This window comes from Thunnus maccoyii, chromosome 19 (genome assembly GCF_910596095.1).
Source record: "Thunnus maccoyii chromosome 19, fThuMac1.1, whole genome shotgun sequence".
Classification (NCBI taxonomy): domain Eukaryota; kingdom Metazoa; phylum Chordata; class Actinopteri; order Scombriformes; family Scombridae; genus Thunnus; species Thunnus maccoyii.
In genome coordinates, this window is record NC_056551.1 from 21,465,039 (window position 1) to 21,490,244 (window position 25,206).

The 25,206-nt window shown below is 39.4% G+C and overlaps 1 protein-coding gene across 2 annotated transcripts; it reads right to left on the minus strand.

Moving 5' to 3' along the window:
- Positions 1-979: 979 nt before the first annotated feature.
- ttll11 (tubulin tyrosine ligase-like family, member 11) lies at positions 980-25,206 on the minus strand. Of its 2 annotated transcripts, XM_042395192.1 has the most exons (11): positions 24,324-24,409; positions 23,935-24,169; positions 18,620-18,719; positions 18,161-18,294; positions 15,063-15,353; positions 14,658-14,942; positions 14,462-14,557; positions 14,261-14,373; positions 5,779-6,024; positions 5,592-5,698; positions 980-2,760 (listed from the first exon to the last, which is right to left on the minus strand). In XM_042395192.1, the coding sequence occupies exons 2-11, from the start codon at positions 24,088-24,090 to the stop codon at positions 2,447-2,449; spliced, it is 1,842 nt and encodes a 613-aa protein (XP_042251126.1). In that variant the 5' UTR covers positions 24,091-24,169; positions 24,324-24,409; the 3' UTR covers positions 980-2,446. The 2 variants fall into 2 exon arrangements, with proteins under 2 accessions (XP_042251126.1, XP_042251125.1); XM_042395191.1 differs by having other exon boundaries at positions 23,935-25,206.

The following is a 25,206-nucleotide window of genomic DNA, read 5'->3' on the forward strand; positions in this document are numbered from 1 at the left end:
CCACCTTTTTTGGGAAAGGCAAATCTCCAAAGACAGATGGGAACTGCAGGTTTCAGCAAACTTTAGTCAAACAGGACTGAAATAATGATTTTGTTGGGGACTGTTGTCAGCTGTGGATTTGGTGCTCTTGTGACTATTTCCAGCAGCAGGCTGGTTTATGTTGGATTGAATCAAAATTAACTACGGTGCCCATGTTCATTGTAATGAAGGAACATGAAACTCAGTGCAACAGTGTGACTCACCGCTGGGCAACAAAACAAAAGTATGAAAACTTAAGACACTGGAGATACAGCATCAACTGGCACAGAGCGTCTGCAACAGAAGGTCGAGAAAACATTGGCAGATGGTTGAGCTGTGAAGCATTTCGAAGGTCTTAAAACATGTAGAAAAAGAGCCATTTCAGGCTATTAGCCTGTTCAAGACAGACATTATACAGTTCCCGCAATTTTGTGTTATTTTCTCAGAAATAGCAGTAGTTGGAAGAGTAATTTCCAAATACGCGACAGCTAATTTTGAGGGCATTTCACAGACACAGTGATGCAATTTTATACAAATTATAAAGAAAAACAAAAAAGTGTTGAGTCATTAAGTACCCACTTGACAACTCTTAAAAGTAGCTGCTGTGTAATTGACTTCATAGGACATTTCTTTGAAAGGTTTATGTCATTTGGTAGCACACAGGAAATGCACTCATTATGGCGTTTTTAATATGTAGTTTGACACACAAAACTTCACACTGAAAACTAAGTATTTTCTAATTTATTAAGAATTTTTGCAAATTAACTATGTATGAACCTAAATAAAATCTGCACTTACCAACTAAACAATATAATACTTTTTCTTATAATTTGTACAAAGTTCCACCACTCTCTGTAAAATATCCTATCAACCATGCAATACCTGAAAATTACTCTTAAATTTGTATAAAATTAAATGTCCAGTATCAGAGCAGAAGCCAAATCAACACACACATCTTCGGTTCAAAGAGCAAAATTAATTTTATTTGATTTTTTGCAGTTCTATCAATACATTTCATTCATATGATCCATCACTGTGAATAATCTTATAAATCTACTTCATGTTTTCAGATACATACTGTAATAAATACTTTTGTCCTACAGTATGCATAGCAGAGATCTTTTTTACATGTTTAGTTCCCTGTATGTATTTAAACAGCTGCCCACGCTGCAGGTGTTAAATAAGCTTCAGTGTTCTTTTGTAAGTAAGTGTAACACATCACGTTTGATTCTTGGTCTGCATGTCACAAGTTAATTTAACAATCTTGGTATAAAACTAACAGAGAGAACAAACAATTCAAACATTTTTTGTTCAGTAAGTAACCGTAGTGTAAATAAGCTGAAATTACAGTAACGATCTACGACCTTTCAGGTTGGCATCCACCAGTGGTCATTTTATGTGTAACTGGCAACCACATCACACAATGATATAAGATTTTATTACAATTGTCATTTTAGAAAAAGAAAAAAAAAAATGCATTGGTCTAAATTGTGAAATTCTGTGCCATGCAATTACTTGGGGGGAAATAATTAATCCCTCATGGCAGTTTTGTGGCTGTAAGGTAGTTGTCCTAGAAACATTTTTCTCTTACTTCATCGCTGGAGGTCTGAGGCTGCCTGACTGGAATAGCTGCAGAAGTGAAAGAGGATAAATGGCGACGTGACCTTTTCTCCTTTTGAATATTCCCTTTGAATTCACTTAACTCATCGCTAATGGGCTCTAGGAGCTGGGATGCACAGCTGAGCCACTGGCTTTCACCATTGAGCTAAACACAAAAAAAAAATATATATATATATATGTACAGTAGAGTACATACACACACTCAAACACACACAATATGTCCACACTCACACTCACATCCATTTCTGTGCAAAGTTGTTGTGCAAAGTCAAGAATATACATACTAAGGACACTCCCTTACACCCATTTATGTGTGATGCGTGTAAAATGCGTTGAATGTGAAGCCGGAGTATCTAATATTATCCCTGAAAAGAAAGTTGGTTTCAGTGTTAAGTGTTGCCAGACAAAAGGTGAAGGGGAGCAAATAGCTGCCCTGTAGAATCAGTAAGTATATTAAAAGCAATCCTTTAATCCTCTTCCTGACTGGACCACACTGGTCATATATGATCACACCAGAAAGAAGAGGAAGAAATGCACCAACCTCCTTATATTTCTTTCTCTATTACCGTTCCAACCCCTCCCCCCCCCGTGGACAACTTCCTCCTCTGAGGAAAAAGCAATCAGGCTGAGAACTGTCCTCCTGCAAGTCAGCCAGCAGGAGTCAAACTAGTTCTTCTCTCACCTCCCATCACCTCCCCTCTTTGCTGTAGCTGCAGAGGAGAGATGGACACCTAATTTCCCAGCTCTACAGGAGGAGGCTAAAGGTAGTGTTTGGGAGTTGGACGACTAGTTGGAGCCCTATCTCTCGTCAGTTCTCCACGTTGGCCCTGAGAGTGCGAGGCTTGAGTCTTTGATGCAGCCGGTAGTCCTGGCTGGCCGCCCTTCGTAGGGGAGCCGGGGAACAGAGCTGAGGGTTGGTGAGGCCGAGCGTCTGAGTCTTGATGGCTCGCGGCAACGCCCTGCTGCAGCTCACGGAGCGTCTGTCTTCGACGCCCGACTGGGACTCGAGCTGAGCCTCGCACAGCTCCAGCAGTGACGCTGCCTGTCCCCTCAGCGGCAGGGATTTGAACCTGCGACCCGCCAGGTAGAAAAAGGATTCCACGAACGCTTGTAGTCCCATACCTGAAAAACAGAGGAGGAAAGGTAAACATGAAAACTGCCATTTAAAAAGAAGAAATTATACAGTCAATGACACAGTCAGTGATACCACTACTGTACCTGTTTCCAGGATTTTTCATACTGCTGCTAGTTAATCAATTATACTAGTCCAAACAGCGGCCATCACAGTTTATAAGAAAAAGGAAAAGCTATTTTAGATTATGCTAATCAGTGGCAGAATTAGCAAATGCTAGAGGCGTTCTGCTGCTGAGGGAGACAGATGGAAGAAAGAAAAACTAGAAATACTGCAGTTGTACGACTCCGCCGACCAGTCAAGTAGCAGTTATGTCCATGTCTGTCCAGACTCATGTAATATTTGTAGTGAAGACTTTGAAGGAATTTAATAAAAAGGTATTAAGTGTGTTTTCCTTGTATGTGTTCACATGCTTGGCCGATAAAGCTGATTCTGATTAAATATAAAGTTGTAGCCGTGACAGTAGACGATGCTTCAGATACGGATGTTGCTGCAAAGAAGCTACAAATTCGTGAAAACGTGGATGCTTCACACACATCTTCAACCCGGCAGCATAGAAGATCTAAACAATCACCACAGTTTCAAGGTGGGAGCCGAGATTAGTGTCACCAGTTCAGTGTCCCACCAAATGTGAAACATGGTCACAATCTCCGGCCAGCCAATAACGGCCAGAAAAGTGTTTGTGCAGAACATCATGATGTCACAGTGAAGTTGAACTTCGACCTTTTGGATATGAAAATGTCAGCACTTCATCATTTTAACCTATTAGAGATATGTGTGAAACATTGTCATAATTAGCGTATCAATTCTTGAGTTACGGCCAAAAACGTGTTTCATGAGGTCACAGTGACCTTTGACCACCAAATTCTAATCAGTTCATCCTGGAGTCCAAGTGGACGTTTGTGCCAAATTTGAAGAAATTCTTTCAAAGCGTTGCTGAGATATCGCGTTAACGAGAACAGGACGGACTGTCACCAGCACAGAGGCATAAAAAAAAGTTACATATGCAAACTGTGGAGGTATAAACACCTTCCATGATGCTGTTTTTACTCACTTTTACATCTTCTAAGAACATCTGGTGAGACATTTTCATAGCTTGTTGGATGACGAGACTTTTACCACTTTTACTGTCGGCCTGCAGCAGGATTATTACTGAATTCTCAGTTACGGAAAATGGCAGATTGAAGTATTTACAATAGTGACAGTCATATCAGGATACACTTTCATGTGCATGATAATAACCTCTTTAATCAACTAATGAAAAAAGTATATAGTCAACAGACAGGACACCTAAAACTGGTTTCCATCATCACAAATTGTTTTTGAAATGTAAATTTAACATTTGCCCTTGAAACATATTTGGGATGCTGCGTATTGAAATTTGAAGTTCTGTATAATAACATTTCAGATATTAATATAATATATGCTAATATGCTGCTATATATTAATCTTTGTGTGTTTTCGCCACAGCCTGGACTCTCCTCTCGGCTCATTAAAAAGTTAACAGCCTGCTGCTTTTAAAGGGTTAAAGATGATTAGAAGAACTGATGTAATCATTTTATTTTATTAAAGGCTTTGTTTATTTTATACAGCATTGTATTGCTGCCACCATTAATAATAATGGATACTGGATAATAATAAGATATTTTTCTTGTGTTAACAAGATAGTTTCCTATTATAGTGACATTATTTACTCAGTACTAGATACTAAATGATTCTGTTTTAAATAGAAACTCTCTTGTATTAACAACATAAAACTTTATCTTGTTATACGTTATATAACTTTCTCTTTATCTCACAAAATGAACATATCTCATTAAAAAAAAAAAAAAAAATTCTCATTATAACATAAAAGTTGTTATAACAAGAAACTTCCATACGCTGTTAAAACAAGAAAAAGATCCAGTCAGTGCCTGGAGACATGATATTGTAACCTACACCCGCGAGAAAAAGTTTCGAAATAATGACAACAATACGCTGCCATAATTTCACATGTGGGTGGCAGATAACGAGAGCATGAGCCGAGCAAGAGCTGATATTTACCCAAAGGTCTCCTTAATATTTTCTACTGCGGTCTCTATTATTCTCTATATTATAAGTGGAAGCAGAGGGATCAAGGAATTCATGGAGTGGAATAAAAACACCACATTAATAAAATGCTGATTCGCACTGGACCAATATAAGTTGGTAGGTCATTTGCAGTGGAACTAAAAACATATATTATATATAGATATATATATATATAGATATAGATATATATTACAGATCAGAGGAGGAGTGCAGGGGAGCATTTACATAAATTCCTTCATGTGTCCTTCTAAAACTTTGTCTCGTATCCCAAACAAAACTGAAAAAAAAAAAAAAAACTTCATAACTGTTTATTTTTTGCGAGCGTTATGAATCCTCCTGATTCCCTGTAAATCCTCCAGTGCACATACACAGAAATAACAGACCCTGACTCCAGTCTCCCTGAATACGTATGAGCTCATTTGAAATTCTGTACAGGCCTTTCCATCCTGGTCCATGTGATCTCCATCCATCCGCTATGCCTTGCAAACACTCCCTGCAAGGTGCAATGTCTGAATAATTCATGTCGGGAGAGTCTCTTCGCTGTCACATTGTGATCTCAGCTCATTTCAATTATGGGAGCACAGTGTCAGAAAGAAATCTGACAAAGAATGACAAGCAATTATCTCCAAGCACATTATTTACTCCGAGTCTCAAGGATACCGGGCTCTCTGTCCTCTACATGTTGTTTCCCAGGGATACTTTTGTTTGAGTGTTGTGTATATATATATATATATATATATATGAGTGTTACCTGCTTCTCTAGAGTCGGGCATCGCTCCTGACCAACGTCGTGTGATGTCTATGTAGAGGATGTCCACTGAAGCCATGGTGAAGTTACTGTTGCTCAGTTTACAGGTCCTAAACACAGTGAAGAAAATATTCTTATATCTCAGTCGGTATGTTTTGGGTTTTTCATTTTTACCTGAAATAATTCGTACCTGATGAAGGTTCGGAAGGCGGTGGGACCCAGACGCATGTTGCCCTTGACCCCGAGGAAGCGTATGAACAGAGCTGCGATTCGCTCCACCAGCCTCAGGTAGTTGAACTGTTTGGTGTACTTGGGGTAGACCTGCTTCAGACACAGCGAGGGCAGAGCTCCTCCGTCATCCGGGTTCCTGTCTTGGGACTCCGCCTCCATGGGAATCTCCTCCCCGTGTTCAAAGCCACCAGCCTTTGGTTGAGAACTTTTGTCACAGAATAACAACAAGACAGGAAGGAGAATTATAAATCTATCGCGCTGTATTTAAATGACAGACCCTTCTTTTCGCTTTATTAGCAAGTTGACCGAGCATTTTACCAGCAGCTTTGAAGTCTTTCCACAAAGGAACAACTATAAAAGCAAAAGCTCTATATATATATATTTATTGCTTTTTGTGCTGTCTAGCAGCAGGGCTGAGTAATGGCCTTCAGGCTCTACGGGGTTGAAGCACAAGATCGTAAGGCCAACCCAGAGAGCTTTTGTCAGCTGAGTTACAGCCAACCACCTGAGGTAGATAAATGCACCGAGCTTTTCACTTGAGTCTGCACTTACAGCCCGGCTTGGCAGGGTAAACAGGAAGAATAATGTTGTATGAAGGATAAATCCTGGCCTCAACTCTTTTTTTTTTTCCATTCCCGCATCTTACAACCTCCATACAGCCTTTTCACTGACTGTACTGACGAGTACCTGCATCAGGAGCAAGAGGTTCGACACTTAACATTTAGAAAGCAGTGTTTAATTCTTATAAAAGAGAAAGCTGATACACCTCAACAAGTTTGGATACATAATAGAGTGAAACAAATCCCAGAGAGGAAGGCGACTTGGGATGAGGGCAGAAGTGTGACTCATAAAACACTGTATACCCTGGTGATGGCTCTTGAAAAACCACAGTAGTTCTCTGCAGTTTTATTCAGTGAGGGACAGTATTCAAATAAAGCCTGTGCTTACACAAAGACTCATGTTGCCAATTGCACTGCAACTACTGATGGTGCACAAATTGTGCGTTTTGAGGTTCTTTATTTTAATCATGTTTGATACTTTCAATGCAGACGGAAGCAGAAATATAAAAGCACTTAAGTTAGTTACTTAAAGCTGGAGTGTGGGACTTTAACATATCAATAAACATCCGTTATATTCAAGCCTTTGCCAAATGAGTTCACACAATGCTGATTAAGCCTATCACCGCCAGATAAATATCTCTGTATTTCACAGTATACAGAGTTTTTTAAACCTGGTGTCTGGTATGACATTCCCACACTGGCACACCTGTAATGATGTGTCTTACATCAACCAGCATTGATTGGTTTGCGACTGTCAACCGGGGCAGACTGTCCTTACATCCAGGTAACTCCTATTTACTCTCACTGCCAGAATGTAAAGACAAAAGTTCTGCACTGCAGGTTTAAATTGGCCATAAGAGCTCCATCAACCTTAGATTCAGCCTATCACTCTACTGCAGCACAAAGGTGGTTAAGAGGCACAAAGATGTAGGACTTCTATATAAATAAAGCACCACTTGGCTTCAAAAGATTTCAAGAAGGCTTTACGAATGATTTATGTGGTAGCATTGCATTCTACATGTTCGGCAGTCTACACACAAAAAGTCTTTCTGAGCATCACAAATGCTTTGAGGTGACTTTATGTAATGTCACAGAATGTAATCCAATAAAATTTAGGTGTCCTGAGGTTTTCCTTTGAACAAAGTTATGTTTTTGTTTTTTTAACCAAAATGCATTGTGTATATCCTTAAGGCCTAAAAAGACATGATGAATGCATTTTTTCCCCCCTCATGAAATATTTGCAAAGCCAATTTTTTTTTGAACATCCAGAAACCTGCATTGTTTACATCCACGCTTGCTAGCCGGCGGTCTTCTTCCCTGTATTTTGCTGGTATATTGCTAGTTTCTTGCCGCTTTACCTCCACCTGTCGATCAGTGAAGTAGTGTAAAAATTGGCAGGGATGTGTATAGCTTCATAGCACCACTAGTGGTCAAAAACTGAACAAGGTACCTTTAAGAATCCTCAAAGAGCAGAATCATTTATGTTAATGGTATTCATGTGTGCAGGGAGCCGCAAAAAAAAGGACTCTCATGGGCGTACCTTATCAGCCCAATGATGTGGAAGCTTACAAGTTTTTTTTTGGTGTATGGTAAGCGACTTTCATTGGAATGATTGGTGTGCCATCTTGGAACACAGTATCCAGTTTTATTAATACATCCGTGGTAAACCCACACATGTGATTTAAATGATTTTCGCCTGATAGCTCCTGGTAGCTTTGCTGCATCTGTCAGAGCAGTAAAAATTATACCTTTATCATTCTTACAAGTACATCGAGTCCTGTGACCTCACATAATTCCCGTTATAGCACCTCACACCTTTAACGTGAGCGTGATGTCTAATAAGCGAGAACAGCTGAAAACACCTATATGTGTGTGTGTGTGTGCGCAAGGCCCCTAAGGACTACACCTATCAACACATATGTGCATAAAGACACGCATGTAACAAAGAGAAACACAGAGTTATATTCACATCAAGGAGATACAGTACTGGTGACTTTTATGAGGCAGTTTCTTTCTCCATGAATTAGTAAGCAGTGTGAATGGCACTGAGCGAGCGCTGCTGAATGTTTAATAGAATCAATCATCCCACAGCAGCCAGAAGGACACCACCCACATCTATTTAGACAGGACGAGCTCGGGCTAAAAACGGACACGTCTTCAACAGAAGCTGACAGTCAGACAGACAGAGAGAGAGGGGAACGTCTACAAACACTGTCAGCGGACGGACAGAAGGAGATGATGGAGGCCGAGTGAGAAGGGTAAAAGGTGAAGGATGGCAGGTTATTAAAAAGAGATACAGAGGCCAGGTGCCAAATGTTAGTTGAGTGTGCACAAGGAGGACTAGCCCTAATTCAGCTGTCATTAACCTGCATGAAAGTTATTTCTGGCCTCCTGGTGAATAAATCTTCGAAAAAGGTACCGCGCCCTGTCAAGAGTCAATGAAAGGAAATCAACGTGTCTGTAAATTTATCTCCATGACATACATCAGAAATTGACTGCCTGAGCTTTTCTCAAAGTATGAGTCATAGCAAAACACACACACACACACACAAGGAAAATAGTCTCCCACAGGTAACAATAAGCTTTTGTTGTACACGTAAAGGCCTTAAAACATGTTAATATTACTAATCATTACGATATCAAGGGATCATTCCTATCCAAACACCCGCATCATCAGAGAACTTAAACTGGGGCTTAAAATGTAGCTTGAAAACATTTAGTTACCTTGGGTTGCACCGAATCCACCTCGGCATCTGTTATTCTTTTTCATGCAGATGATGCCTTTGTAATCATGCCCCTCGCACCCAATTTGAAGGTATGTATACATATCAATATCCTCTTTTTGTTCTCACCTACCCTTGTACCTCACATAATGTCTCATAAATCACCCTCTGAGACATAATACACAGGATTAATGAGCTGGGTGACAGAAGTACATGTCTCAGAGTCACTGATATCATCACACCCTCCTTCTCTTAATTCCCCATCTATCTCAAATGCCACTTTTTTTACCCCCTTTGTTCAGCCATTTTGTATTTACTTATCTCTCTTACATAAGCTCTCATTCTGTCTCCTTTAAACAGCCTCACTGTTTGTTTTACTCAGCTGTACTGTCGTATTGTGTGCCCGGTCAGTTCTCGCCTCTCTTTCACTTCATCTTGACAAGTGAAATTCATGCAGGCAGTGAATTTAGTCTAAAAACCTGCGTTCTAAATGACTGAATCTCATCCATCCCACTGCAGAACAGCTGTTGGCAAACAACAGCGCAGGTATATTTACTTACTGTACTGGTAGACCATCTGTCCAGTAAACAAATCACTTAACCTCCCACAACGATGCTGAGAACATTTTGTTTGTGCTCCGAATGACGGTTTGGTAATGATTCTACAAGTTTGCAGAACAAAAAGAAAAACAAAATCATTGCTTCCCTGTTAAAATGCAACTTAACTGAATCAAAATCTTAATCTATGCATGTGAATGCAGTCATTTCTTCTTATTAAAGGCTATAATCCACTGGGGTCCTTGAGATTTTATTCTGTGATAGTATGGCATCAAACCTCTTAAAATGCCATTTAAAAGACTGTTTAGTTCTATCACAAAGTTTTAATCAGCGATCAAATTTTCCATAAAGCTAGCATCAATTATGTTAGCTTTATTCATTTCTTAAGACTCGGAATTTTCTGTATTTTTCTTATTGTCAAAAAAATCTGATATGCAGAGCCAACCCAACAATGAAATCATCCTACTCACAAGTATTGTGTTTGTATCTAAAGCCTAACATACAGTATCTTATTCCTCTGTGCCATAGACCTCCACAAACTATTAAGAACATATCAATGAGCCACACTGTTGCAAAGATTATGGTCACGGTAAGTTTACTACATTGTAAATTTCTCAAAAGAACTTCAGTACAAAGTCAAGAGGTTGTGATATGTAGCACAATAAGCTAGCGAAGCTCTGTAAACAGAATTGTGTCTGCCTTACAAGGAACTGCTCTCTGGAGACTGGAAATTTGATTGTTGTTATTAGTCTTTGGAGCCATTTCTTGGACAACAACGGAGGTCTACCACACAGAGGAATAAGATTTATCAGGTTTTGGATACACACACAATACTTGTAAGTAGATCAATTCATTGTTGGTTTGGCTCTGAACATGAGATTTGTTGACAATGAGAAAAATATAGAAATTCACCAGCCTTATCATCATCATATCGTATCTTGTCATGCTGTTAGGTGAATATTGGATGATAGATTGTTTTAGTTTCAGCTTCTACAAGCAGTGCCACAAAAAAGGTTTGATTTAAAATAATTCAACAAATGTTGCAAACAAGTGTGTCCTCCATCAGACAAAACATGTATGTGCAATGTGTCTGCCTTTGGTGCCCATGCAAACACACAAAGAACAAACCGTGGAACTGAATGATTAATGACTTCTTATTTTGTGCCCAAGTTGTTTGGCCACAGTGATGATTACATTTTTCGGAGCATATCCAATCTAATGGATAATTTAATAAACATTAGCACTAGCTAGTTGGGACATAATTAGCATATCTACCCCCTCAACCACATGACTCAGTCGCTATCTGCAAAGCTGACAGTACACACTTCTCTGCAATCACAACCTGACATGAATACTAATAAATCTTTGTGTTTGGGGTGCACAGATTTTCAGAATTATGTTGAATCACAACAGAATTTTTTACTGCAGTTTGAGTTTATCATGAAGAAAGATTTATTTAAATGTTTTGGCCTTCGTTTTTTTTAGTCTTATAGTCTTAATTATTTAATAGCTGAGACTGTTAATAATCAGTGTACTGAAGAAAGCACCATTCCCTATTTGTTTGACTCCTTTACTCCCTGTTCTTTCCATTCCACTCTATGTAGTGCCCTTCACGGTCCCTCAATAGTTGATCATAGTGCACCTGGATCTCTGCCTCCGCTCATTTACCTGATTGTGTGCACCTGTTCACTCCTACTTAAGTTGCTGCTTTTTTTCCCCTCACTCTCTTTCTCACAGGGCAGCATTGTCTCTGTGCATGAATACTGATCCTCATACTCAACTTTTCACCAGCCCATGTGTGTCTGTTTTTTTACCTTGTGTATGTAAATAAAATCTGAATTTTGGTTATTCATTCTACTGGCATTCTGACCGACGCTCCCATGATGATAGTCACCATCCTGTTCTGATATCCTGTAGTCACCAGCCAAACCTGAAATCCAATCAGCATCCCAGATCTCTGACCACATCTCACACACACCTGCACCCAATTACCTGACTGTCTACTGATACTTGTTATTTTATGTCATTATTGTCTTTCAGAATTACTTGTTGGTATCATTGCTGTCTATAAATATACATGCTTAGGAAATAATTATATTTTTCCTGAAGCACTCAGTCCTTCACATTATAAACCCTGTTCCTGTCGGTGTCACTACTTCCTCTCCAGCTCACTGTAAGCTGTGATACACTTTTAATGAGACAATGAATTAAATCTTATTAAAGATCACTGCACTTGTTGCCTTGATGATGTGCACTGCCCCGATCTGCACTTAAGCTTACTTACACAACTTAAGCTCTTTTCACCACATGACTGCAGATTGTAAATACTGTCTAACTTTGGGATTTTCTAAAAAGATATTCTGCCACTACTTAAATAGCTTGAGGAGGCTTAAAATGTGGAGATAAAGTATCTGTTTGCGTCTACAGTAAAGCAGTGAACAACATGGAACTAGATACACACAGTATCAGGCTGGAACAAAATAATATTTGGCATTTTTACTTGAAAACGGTTATCTGATTATATAAATGGTTGGAGCTTAATTTTCTGTCAATTGAGTAATTGATTAAATATTTAAGCTATACTACGAGGGGGGACCCGAACATTCCTGGTAGCCATGGATAGCACGGGAGTAGTTATCAGATTTACTGCTAGCCTGCAGCTTGGTGAAACTAAAATTGGGACAGAAAGGGAGAAGATTTGTCACCGTGGAAGAAATCCAGGAAGAAACGCAGGAGGTTCTGGACATTGTGACAAAAGATGACGATAGGAAATGTTTCCAGGAACGGGAGAAGTACTGGGACAAGTGTGTTGCATTTCAAGGAGAGTACTTTGAAGGGGATTAGAAGATTTATGAAAGTTTTTTTTCAACAATTAAGAGATTTTTTGGGTTGCCCCTTGTATGTAATGTGAAGATACAGATACAGGTTTTAAGTAATCCCTGATATCTAAGTCAACATCTTATTAGGGGTCTCTGAAAGTATGCAGACAGGAACATAACTTTAAATTTGTAGTTTACCTTGCAGTGTAATTCATCCATAGACAAGAACAGAATATGGTTCTGCTGATTCTAGCTGGATGTGGAAATATATGGTAGCAATGCAGGGGGAACGAGGATTAAACATATTATAGGGGGATTATATCAATATATTACTGGTCATGAATATAATGGTAAAGTGGGTATTATCCCCAAGAATATATCCCTCTCACTTGCAGAAGAAAGCAGATCAAATATCTGATATATGAAGATAATCTGGCAGGGAGGCAAAAAAAGGAGTGAGGAAAGAAAGAGGGAGAAGGAGGAGAGAAAGAGGCAAGAAATGGAGATGGTAGTAAAATAGAAACAGTAAATCCTCTTGTCATAGAAGAAAAACAGATTGAGAAAGGGGGAAAAAAAAAAACAAACCCGAATGGTAGAGGAGATTTATTGCCAGGCAGCACACTGGGCCAGTCAGCTGGAGAGATTGAGCCACCAGACTTGTACAGTAATGTGTGAATTTTCACCATGGCTCAGCTGAGTTTAATTTTTCCATTTAACAGGCTTATGGAGAGCTGTGAGAGAGTTGCAGAGCTGGGCTCTGAGGAGGGACAGGCAGAGTAAGATATCATGCCCTTAAAAGTGGACTCTTAAAGACCTTTACACACTGGGGACGTGACAAATAAACGACACAAAAATGTGAAATACTCGCCTGAGAATATTTCGCATTAAAACTATTTATACCGGCAGCGATACGAATTTGCAACAGAAACACAGAAACACGAATTTGCAACAGCTCATTCTGCTGTCAGTCAGCGTGGTGAAGGCAGTTTGTCCGGCCGCTGTCTTCTCAGCTCCCCGGGAACTGCTGCTGAAAGACGGCTGCTTCTGTGGACAGAGACGCGCTGAACACAGGTCGGAGTTGGTGCGGATTGAACGGATATAATGCTCTCCTCTTCCTTTTGTCGAGTGAGGAGGAAGTAGGACAAGATCATCATCACTGGATGATGATCTCCTACCTATGTTCAGCGTCTGTCCACAGAGGCAGCCGTCTGTCAGCAGCAGCTCCCGGGGAGCTGAGAGGACAGCTGCCTTCATCAAGCTGACTGACAGCCTCCACGGGAAGAAATCGACAAGTGTTTGTATTTATAAATATATGATGATGATGATATATATGATGACACATCATACATGAATCAATATATTGATTCATTGGCTTTATGTCCCCGCCCACCATAGCGAGTGAGCCAACCTGTCTGCCTGCAGTAAACAGGCGAGCGTACAGACAGACCAGGAGCCTCAATCAATCAATGTAGATACGATGAATAAGTTCAAAACACATACAGCGGGATATTTACATTTCGCATCAACACCACACTTGGGCTTTGGCGACAGACAGCTGTCTGTGCAGATTATGCTTTGTGATTGGTTGATACCTTTATCAACCTCATTCTGAAAAGAAGTACATTGCTTTTTCACCGCATTAATATTCATGTTCTGTGTAAAAGTACAAAAACAACAATTCCAAAAAGTGTGTAAAAGCCTTAAGAGCAGCAGGCAAAGGGCGGAGGATGTAAGAACTACAACTTCAAGCTATACGTCATGTGTGCAAGAGTGTGTATTTACATTGAGGGTTTCTTGTGACCAGGGTCCATAAGGCGCAGTGTGTCCCTGATCACACCCACTTTGACCTCTTCATCTACTGGACTGGGAACATACTCAAAAACTCCTGGTGTCACCTGGAATACACACAAACATTTATTATAACAAAGTGAATAATAATGATGACAATACTATTATTGTACAGATGTTGACATTCACTCTTACCTCCTGTTCATGCTCTATTCTCATACTAGGGTTGGAGTTGACCTCTAGTAATACTGGCTTCAGGTTCTTCATCAGTAAGATGTCAAAACCTAATATCTGAGACACAAACATATGCTTAAATACATTCATCTTAGATGTATTTTACATAAGAATTTACGTTCTACCCTCAACAAAGTGTAAATTACAGGCTACTCACCTGGAAACATGTAGGTCCAGGTTTACCAGGAGGTATATCAGCCTGATAGTAGACTTTAAGTTCAGGCACCACAGCGATGACAGTCTTGATGACGAGAGCAATTATGTCCGACCACACTTTCTTGATGTCGACACCTTTAGCTGCCAGCCTGTACAGCACACTGGAGAGGGTGCGCTTGCTGCCTGTGCTCTGGCTGTCTGAGTGGACAAAGTTGCCACTGTGGACGTTGAGGGAGTAGTTTGTAAGGTGCATGAAGACGTGGCTCAGATTCTTCTGACTTGGCTCCTACAAAATCAGAGGAGGAGTGATTTTAAAGATCAGATTACTTGAATTCTGTATGCCAATGTTTCAGAGCATCAAAGCAAATTAACAACTTTAAGGGGAACCTGCTGGCGTCATGGCTACCTGGTAGGGTTCGGTGCAAAAGCGTGTCAGGCCTTCCTTGGCAATATAGATCTCCAATGGCTCCATGGACTTTATCAGCACGTAGAGGCGGATATCGAACTTGAGCTTGTCAATGAGTAGCGGCTTGTGGATGTACTCCTGGACTACAGATTGTTTGGCCTGTGAGCCCGCCATGAGTTTTAGATCAGTAGGGTCACGGATGAGGTAGATGCCGTCCCCCTGAGAGCCTCCATCTGGCTTGACAATGAAGGTGGGATTCAGTGTAGGATCGTTCTCCTTCACCATGCGAATCTATAGCAGAGGTGGGAGTGGAGAAGAAAAAAATCTTCATCGGCTATTGGTATCACTTGATTTACATTCCTTCAAACCAAGATCCAAAACCAAACCAAACTAAACTGCAAATGCTCAGAATTTAAAATGTGACAATATAATTATACAGTTACATTTACATTTACAGGAGAGATTTAATTTTACATTCAAGCTAAAAGGTACTCTATAGAGTTTTTGACTACCGACAGTGCTTCGGAGTGTTGTTTTCCTGAGTGGGTCCCCGTTTTGATTGTCTTGTACACAAGGACACACATGTGCGGGTGATGCAATACACATTCCTGCCAATTTGTTCACACTATTCCACTGATCTACAGGTGACAGTAATGCACCAAGGAACGCAGTAATGCACTAGGCAGCAAAGAAGGCAAAAGGCAGCAAAGAAGAGGCTTGCTATAAGTAAACAATGCAGGTTTCGAAATGTTAAAAATAAATAAATAAAAAAAATCAGGTTTGCACATGCTTTATGAGGAAAGAAATACATTCAACAAATTTGTTAGACTTCAGGGATACACACAATGTGTTTTAATGAGAAACAGACTGTAATAAGAAACTTTGCTCCTTTACAGGAAAACTCCACAGGGCACCTTTAAGTTACTTTTTATCTTCCAAATTTGCAAATTCATTATTTACTAATGTTAGTTACTTGCTTCTAAGTCTAATAACAAATGTCCAACATTAACACGACATGAGAACATGACAAAGTTCTGAAGCCAACATTATATAGAAGAAATTGTAGCTAACTTATTTCCAGAGCTGAACCCTCAAAGAGTTCCTTGCTGTATTACATGGTTAAATGAATTTAACTTCTAGCCGAACTATATCCATGTAAACCAGGCAGCAGTCATCAAGGCTTTAGATTACTTGGATTTTGAATAAGTCTCATAATAATCTCATTTTGCATAAACTCACTTGGACTTTATCTCTACCTACAAGCTTAAGTTCTCCAGAAATGTTACAGAATCATAAAACTAAATAGTGCATGTATCATGCAAAGTCAAAGCCAAGCCTTATAAATATTTCTGTTTCAGATAGATTGTAAAACTAATAGATGTAATATTTATTTGGCTTGAGTGTCTAATGCTTGCTGATTTATAGACACTGTGACATACAGAACAAGTATTTAATTAATTAAGGAAGGAAAGCCTTAGACTTTAATAGCTCTGTCTGGTGAGAAGTAGTTTTGCAGTCTTCTGGTGCCCCCTGCTGGACAAAATATATAGTTGCAATTCATAATTTCCTTGAATCAGAACGTTTGACCATCTGCCCTTGCAATTACTCCACCAATAATACATCACTGAAAACTTAAAACCCCTCAATGATATCATTACTGTCAATAGAAACCCAGATTAATCTGCCTCCTGCCAAAATCAATCAGATTACAAAGATTACAAATTTAAGGGTTGCATATTTGACCTAAAGTAAAAGTCAGTGACTTCACGGCACTGAGAAAAACATTTGATAACAAAGCGCAAGATTTTAAAAGGTTATTCTTGAAAACCTGATGCCTTGGTCTGGATGACTGGACGAATATCTGTATATTAAATATACTGTATTTCCTTTGATGGATAATCCTACTACATTCACCCATGTGTTAGGATATGGCTGGTGGCAACTTCAGGACTTTGTACTACTTTGTACATTTTAAATAACTTTCGGTATAAAGTTAAGAGGTTGTAATATGTAGCAAGGAACTACTCTTTGGAGACTGAAAACATGATCACTGTTATTAGTCTTTGGAGCCGTTTCTAAACAAACTAACATGACCAAACTCTCCGTCGCCAAGGACAACAACGGAGGTCTATGCCACAGAGGAATAAGATATATCAGGCTTTGGATACACACACACACACTACTTTAAAGTAGGATGAGTTCATTGGTGGTTTGGCTCTGCAAAAGAAAAATATAGAAAATTGCCAACCATATCCTTTAAGAGGTGCCAGATGACAGACCATAAATAAGTATCTGTCTTTTGCCCTTGTGGAAAGTGAGCAACGAAGCAAGTACATGAAACAACAAATCAAAGCAGGTCACACTCCACAATGCAAGTTCAGATTACAGAGAGGAGGGAAGATGGCAAAAAGAAACTAGCCATCTCTGTCCCTATGGCGTCTTGGTCATTGATATTTTTAAAGCCTTATTTTTATATTGTGTTTATTTCTATCAAGACATATCTGCTGTGTGTCCTTAATTTAAGGACAGAACGAGAAAGACAGCCTTAATGGTTTCTGCTATAGTAACCTGGATTAATCTGCAAAAGGAGTTTTACTGAGAACTTTGATATTTTCTATAAATTATATGCTAAATTACATCTCTGTTCTAAGCTTATCTTACCCTTCTTAGCATTGTGATTTGTTTTTTTAGTATTGTTTTATCTGTTGCCTGAGTTTTGCATTTTTTTCTGCAACTTTTTATGGAGCCATCTTAGCCAAGTCTCCCTTGCAAAGTACATTTCTGACCTCAATTTACCAGGTAAAATAAAGATAAATTCTTAAATAAAAACCTCCATTACATACTTTTTTTAAATCTCCTTTTATGCATTGTTGTATACACATATTTTTTGTCATCTTATCCGTGTGATCAGAGCCAATGCAATATTTTATGATACAGTTACATGGCTGCTCAGTTCTGCTCAGCCAAGACACAGTATCTAGTTATTGCACAGATCTCCAGAAGTGCAATCATCACTATAACCCTTTTATTATCATTACATTTATGTAACTATTGCAGCTGCTCTGGAGCAAACAGGGTGTCTTGTGTGTACACGATACCTGTGTGGCGAACTGCTGATACTCCTCAGGTAGGATCCAGGAACGGGGATAGAAGTCGTACTCTTCTGGGAACATCTCCTGCATAGTCCGCATTGCGCGACTCAGGTTGATCTTCCTCAGCATTTCAATCATTCCTGCAATGCACAAAGCATAGTCTCAGAGATGAATACAAGTCAGGATACTTAAGTGATGTAGATTTGGGTGTACATTTCTTACTAAAGAGTCTCAAAAGTAATGATTATTACTATGGCGTGAAAAGGTCAGCACTGGAGCAATCAAGGATCAGTGAGGCTTTAAAGGTGAAGTGTGTAGGATTTAGTGGCATCTAGTGGTGAGGTTGCAGATTGCAAACATCTGAATACCCCTCCTCCTCCTCTTCCCCTTCCCCTTCCAAGCATGTACATGCTCTATGTCAAGAGAAAGTGTAGAAGAAGAAGGAGTAAGGAGGCAGTGAAATACCTGGGAACTTGTTCACCTGCCCTGAGACAATATTTTCATTGTCATGGAAGGAAACACCATGCCAGTAGATATCACAGGCTGCTCGTCTTCCCAGAGGAAACTGCAGAAAAGAAAGGAGGGGGGAGAAATAAAATAAAAGTGACAGAGGATGAACTATAAAAACAAAGAATGATAAGACAGATTAAAATAATTATGCTTAGATTAAAACAATTATATTTAGAAAAAACATGCTTTCTTGCATCTGTAAATAGAATAAAGTCTTAATCTGTTAGTATGACTCAGAACATTGGTAAGGTGTTTGTCTCCGTTGATCCCAGAGTGCAGGGATAATCTCTCCTAAAGATGGTTGGTAGTGCTTGTTGTATTGTGATGAGCTGGGGAAGAGGGGAGGATGTGACTATAAAAGGATTTAGAGAGCTAGAAAATCCTACTGGCACAAGGCACGGCTTTTGTCCACTACGTCTCTATTTCTGCCTGCACTCACACGTCATAATCCGCATACTGGGCACCAAATGTGTTGTTACAATTCAGTTAAAATGACAGAATATTACAGTCATTGTTTGATTGACAGATAATCAAGTACAAACTCTATACAAGTTTAAGTATAAAATGTTTGAATATTCAGCCCTATATGCCATCTCATATCAAAGAACAGACAAGTATCCTTTCTTAAACAAGTTCTTGAAACAAAAAATGAGTTCCAGCAGTGTTTGGACCCCTGACTGATACATGAACGGCTACTAAGACAGCTTTTATATCTCCTCTATGCACTGCTGCTCAGCATTTCATTAATTGAAGCACTCTGTACCAATTTCATTAGCCGCTGAGGTCTGTTACTGGATGATTTATGTTATGTTCTGTCAAATTTACATTCAGCTTTTTAACAAACTAGGTTGATGCTCTCTTTACACACACTGTATTAATCAAAGTCATAATTATAGTCTCATTTAAACAGAAATACAGGAGATGCTTTCAGCTTGTGGGCGCAACACAAATACTCATGTGACTGTGGTGTAACCTCAGTGGTTGTGATGCAGCTACTTATAACAGGACGATTAATCCTGTGACATCAGGGAAGTTTTCTCCCAACTGTTTAAATAAGAAAATTAACGTTCAACATAAAATATCTATGTGCACTGTAATCAATCGTAGAGTTCCAAACAGGCAATAAAATGGTGTAACACTGTAGTACTCGCTATACATTTTTATTTATTTATTTACATTTTATTTTTGGCTTTCTCTGTTCTTATAGTCTGTGGGATCACACTACATCCTTAACCAGAGCTGCATCCAATCCATTAATTGATTAGTCAATCAACAGAAAATTACTCAACTATTTGGATAATTGGTCTTTTTTTGATATTGATCATTGTTTTGAGTAATTTTTTAAGAAAAAAAAAGTCCAAATACTCTCGTCCCAGGTTCTTAAATTTGAATATTTTCTCGTTTTTTTAGTCTTCTATGATAGTAAACTGAATATCTTCGGGTTATTGATTGTTGTTGGTTGGGACATTTAAGGTTGCACCTTGAGTTTTGGGAAACTGATATGTTTTACCATTTTCTGACATTTTATAGCCCAAACAACTAATGGGCTAATTGATAAGAAAAAAATAATCATTTGTTGAAGCCCTAATCCATACAAAATGGAATTTTAAAAAGGCATACCCCTATTTGAGTTTCAAATCATCAACAGTGAGATGAGAATAATTCAATTGAACTTTATTTTACCAGGGCTTGACAAAAGTCACTTGTGTGGATAACAATGACAGTACAGAAGCTACAGACGCTGTAACTTCCATTTCACTGGGACTTATATGCTGTTGTTCAACATCTGTGATGTGAAAACATCAGATTTCCACACATTTAGAGAAATAAAAAGTGTGGTTCCTGGTATTAAGTGCACCAACATGAGGGCAACCCCCCACAACCTCGCTAAACACACAACCTACGCACTGAGCTATCCCATTCTGAGTTGGACATATCATGGGGGAAAAAATGCATTTGTTATTCTGAATGTATTCATTTAATCAAATAGCGAGTAGAGTAATGAGTGGCACATAACGTGAAGACACATGGTCTATTTATTCATTTATTTATGACTTTGAACTTGTCCGGTGGGGCAAGTAAATTTCTCTTCCACTTGCCCTACAAAAAAAATCCATGACTCTAAGTCAAGTAGCATTGGAAGGTCAGCGGGATATCATTACCACTCCTGAATTCTACTCTGATACGACCCACCCTGCTGCCCAGCTACAAGATAGATCTGTGACAGAACTGCTCCTCATTAATGACTAAACATGTGAGCATGTGAAACAGGGAAACCCTGCTTGACAGCTATAAATACTTCCACAGAGTTTCCAGCGTGTAACTGTCTAATCGCATCAGGGAAGGAGGTTAAATTAATTTGAGTAGTTACTAGGGATCAGGGCCAAAAATAGCCATCTCCTTTATATATGGAGAGGTAGAAATAGGACCATATTCAACCCTTTATGGTGGACTTAGTCACATGTTCATTTTCTGAGCCTTTTTGTGAATGAATACACATTGCTCAATGAAGCCCAGCCTGGCTCATTCTGTCTTAGCTACCGTAGTAAGAAAGCAGCAACTGGGAACATCCTCTCTGTCATGCCTGTGGTAAATAGCATTTCCAGTTTCAGATATGCAGGGCCGTTATTTTCCCAAACATGTTCTAAGGAAGCCTCTAGGTGGCAGGCTTACGTACTTTAATTCAAAATGTCAGTTTAATCTGTAGGATCCTAATAAAAATAGGAAACCTCTGATTAAATGCAGTTATTAGTCTAATTTTTTGAAGTTGTCGCTCCGACCCTCGGGCTTGCCATTCTCTCTGCTTAAATCAGGACTTAGAGTCTATTGGATTAGAGGAGCTTAAGGCTAATCATTCCCACTGTTTAAGAAAATACCATATGCTGAAAGTCAAGCACTCTCTCAGGCCAGAAATTACTGTAGATGTAAAGACGTAGTAATTTAGATGTAAATCAACATTAAGGCCAAGAAAAAAGAATATATCACACTCATAAAAATGCCCTCATAAACTTTCCAAAAGTATCGAGTATCCTCTGTTGTAAACCTACGTAGCTGTTATGTGTGTGACGAATTGCTTAAGGGATTTTATAATTTACATACGAATAGAGCGAAGCTACTGGAGTTTCAACCCTTCAAAAGATGTTGACAGGTACTTTCAAAGTGACACAGGATCTATAGAGCCCTTGACTTTGTTGGGGGTGCATCATGAGTACAAAAGCGTGGTAATGTATAGGCCTACTGTCGACCGTTTCCGATAGCAGACCTGGTTGGGCTTAAGTGTCACCGCGCGGTCACCGGTGATAAGTAAAGTCTTTACTTCACCTGTCTCATTGCATTGCCCTTCTTTACTTCTCATGCATAATGGAGAGCATGTTAATAATGGCTGATGACAGGTATTATTGACATTCAAACTGCTTTGTGAAAAGACCAGATGGTGTTTGTGGCTCAGAGAACGGAGAGCTGGATCAATTAGTTCTCTCATAAATATTTTAAAGCCATTTCTTTTCATTCAGAACAACTTTCATCAGGGCATCTTTTCTTAGATTAGAGGCATCAAACTGACATTTTCAAGTTGTGGCTTGGAGGTGATCAAGTCATCTAATTAATGATCTCCATCAATTACTTCTTCAGTGCAAACTTTGATAGAGATACTGGAAATAAATAAGCAATAGGAAACAATAAGAAGTCATCGAGAAAGCAACTCCATTAATCCATTTTAGTGTCCATATAGGTTATTTTACAGTTGGTCAGACAGGGTTGATGACACATTTATCTCCAACAGATTTCCAAGATCATATTCAATGCAGGTTAATGAATGGGCATATTCATCAACATATCTTTAGACAAGTACTCCTTTATCTTACCATTAGATCAAGACCTCTGTCCACTTTCTAAGAGATCAGTAGGGCCAACTTCATGTTCAGTTTATGACAAACACATAGACATATACACAGAAAGTTTTGTATAAGGTGCTGCAGCTTTCAATATAAACAATGCTTCTATTACCCATTTCAATAAATTAGTTTAATAAGATTCATTTAAAAACACCGAAATTTCATACAAGTCCAGCTGTACATTTTTCATGATTAAGAACATATTTTTAGAGACACCTCAGGTAGCCTTTGCCTTAGAGCTGCAAAAATTTGTCAACTAATCGATTAGCCCATCCACAGAAGGTTAATCAGCAACTATGTTGATAATCGAATAATCTTTTTAGCTATTTTTCATGCAAAAATGCCATATATTTGCTGGTTCTTAATGCTTCTTAAATGTAATGATTTCATGCTTTTTTGTCATATATGATAGTAAACTGAATATATTTGGACTTTAGACACTTAGATGAATAAAATGAGTAATGTGAATAAGTTTTTTTTTCAGCAAAGATGTCAAAACTTGCTCCATGAAATCTATTTGACTTTCATAAATCTCTATTAAATCCTCATGTTTCTAGAGATGTAACGATTAGTTGATCGACAGAAAATTATCTGTTGTTTCAGCCTCTCAAATGTGAATATGTGATGCTTTTCTGTATCGTGTGACAATAAACTGAATATCTTTTGATTTTGGCTTGTTGATCTGACAAAACAAGACATATGAAGACACCACCATGAGCTCAAAGAAATGACAACCGGCATTTTTCACTACTCTCAGACATTTTAAAGACCAAAATCCAGAAAATAATCTGCAGATTGATCGATAATGAAAACAACGGTTATTTGCAGTCCTAGTTTACTTATGCATGACCCCTCAAATCTGAACCCAGCTCATCAACCCCCCCATATCAATCAAAAGAAGACTCTCCAGTCAGGGCAACTGTTATATTGCTGGTGGCAAAATGGTTGCTAGCATTACAGATGCTCTCTAATAGCTATGACTTCAGACACTACTGAATCCCAGCAGGTCTTAAAGACTGTGCCATTGAGATGCATGCTTATGCAGGTTTTTGATCAAACTGAACCCCCTAAATGGCTTGAGTCACCATTTAAAAAAACAAAAAGGGACAACTAAATCAGGGAAGGCGGTTGTTGTTTTGTTAAGCTAGAAGAAAAAGAGTTTTTCATCCTTGCACATCCATCATGACCCGAGCTCAAGCTGGTTGTCATCCAAATGAAACACTGATGCACTGAGCAGCTGATGTCCTCTCTGGATGAAACAAATCACTGCTGCTTTCTTGAACCACCCCATTGTCTCAAAAGAATGAAATCGACACAGTAAAAGGGTGAATAACATTTACTGCAAGACAAACATGCAGCACACCTCTTTCCTCTTACCTCTTTCCACTGCAGCTGCTTGATGCTCAACTTCAGTGCCTCCAACGAGGTTTTGGCTTTCGAGGTATCCACCGTCACAGGTCTTCTCTTCCTTGCATGTTTGAATCCGTCCTCACGGCGTGTTTCTGGGATGTTTTTGGATGGATGGATTGTCATATAGTTTCCATTGGTCTCCGACCTGCCCTGCAGTATCTTTCCAGTTCCTCTGATATGGAGCGTCCGTTCATTCCCTAGCCTATTCAAGTTTTTCCCAATATGGCCAGAAACAGAGCCGTGCAATGACAGGTCTGACATATGTTTCCCACAAGAGTTCTTGTCATCTTTTCCAGGCTTACTGCGACTTTTACCCCTATGTTTATAAGTGATGGAGGTGTTGGCCGCATCTCTACCTGCTATGGTGATGCTTTGAGGGTCTGGTGAGACAGAAGCAGGGGGAGAAGACACTGGCACCTCCTGCTCGTCAGTATCCACACCCTGCTTCTCCGCATCCTCGCCAAATGATTTCATTTGCTCGAGTTGAACCTTGACTTTTACATAATGATCACTCATTATGCGAAATGCTATAACTTACGCTGCTGGGCTGGGCACAGTTGTACCACAGAGAACAGTAATCCGACGCCGGCAAGCTAACGTTATTCTGAAATAATGTAGTACGCATTGCTAGCTCAAAAGGCTAATTAAACAGTAAAAGCCATTTCCTTCAGTCGCGTAATTTTCCAGAGAGAGGGAGCAGACGGTGGAGATATGCTCTCAGTCTTCAACGTTATACGGGTTAGCTACGACCGGCTGACATCTAACGTTAACGCTAGCTAACGCCATTAGCCAACTGCCACAATAATTCAACGAGCAACTTCATAAAGGCTAGCGGCTCTCACAAGCTGGCGTTAGACTGCCCTAGCTGCTAGTGGCAGCGCTTGTAGCCAACACTGGAGCTAAACCTGACGTTAGCCTGTCAAACTTCATTTAGCGTCTAAGCTAACATTATGGTTCTGAGTGCCGTTGGCGAAATTAGCTTTAACTCATGGCAGACTTTACCTGACAGGCACCGTTATCTACTTTTTTATAGCTGCCACCGGCGGTGTGATTATGCCCATGGTCGTCTCGTTGCTCTGTGTATGTTTTTTTCGTCTCTGTGCTGTTGAACAGAAGGCAGAACCGTCGATTGTCCAGCCTCCATCTGCTATGAACCCTGCTGCTGCCTTTGGGCTCCTCTTAACTCCTAATTTTAGAAGTCTTTTTTTTTGCCTCTCGACTTATTGCTTATTAACTATA

Coding starts and splice junctions, on each gene's coding strand:
- ttll11 (XM_042395191.1), bottom strand. CDS start 24,483: ATGAGTGATCATTATGTAAAAGTCAAGGTTCAACTCGAGCAAATGAAA. Junction 14,374..14,461: donor GAATAGAGCATGAACAGGAG/GTAAGAGTGAAT, acceptor TGTGTATTCCAG/GTGACACCAGGAGTTTTTGA. Junction 6,025..14,260: donor GGTCACAAGAAACCCTCAAT/GTAAATACACAC, acceptor CTGTGACAAAAG/TTCTCAACCAAAGGCTGGTG.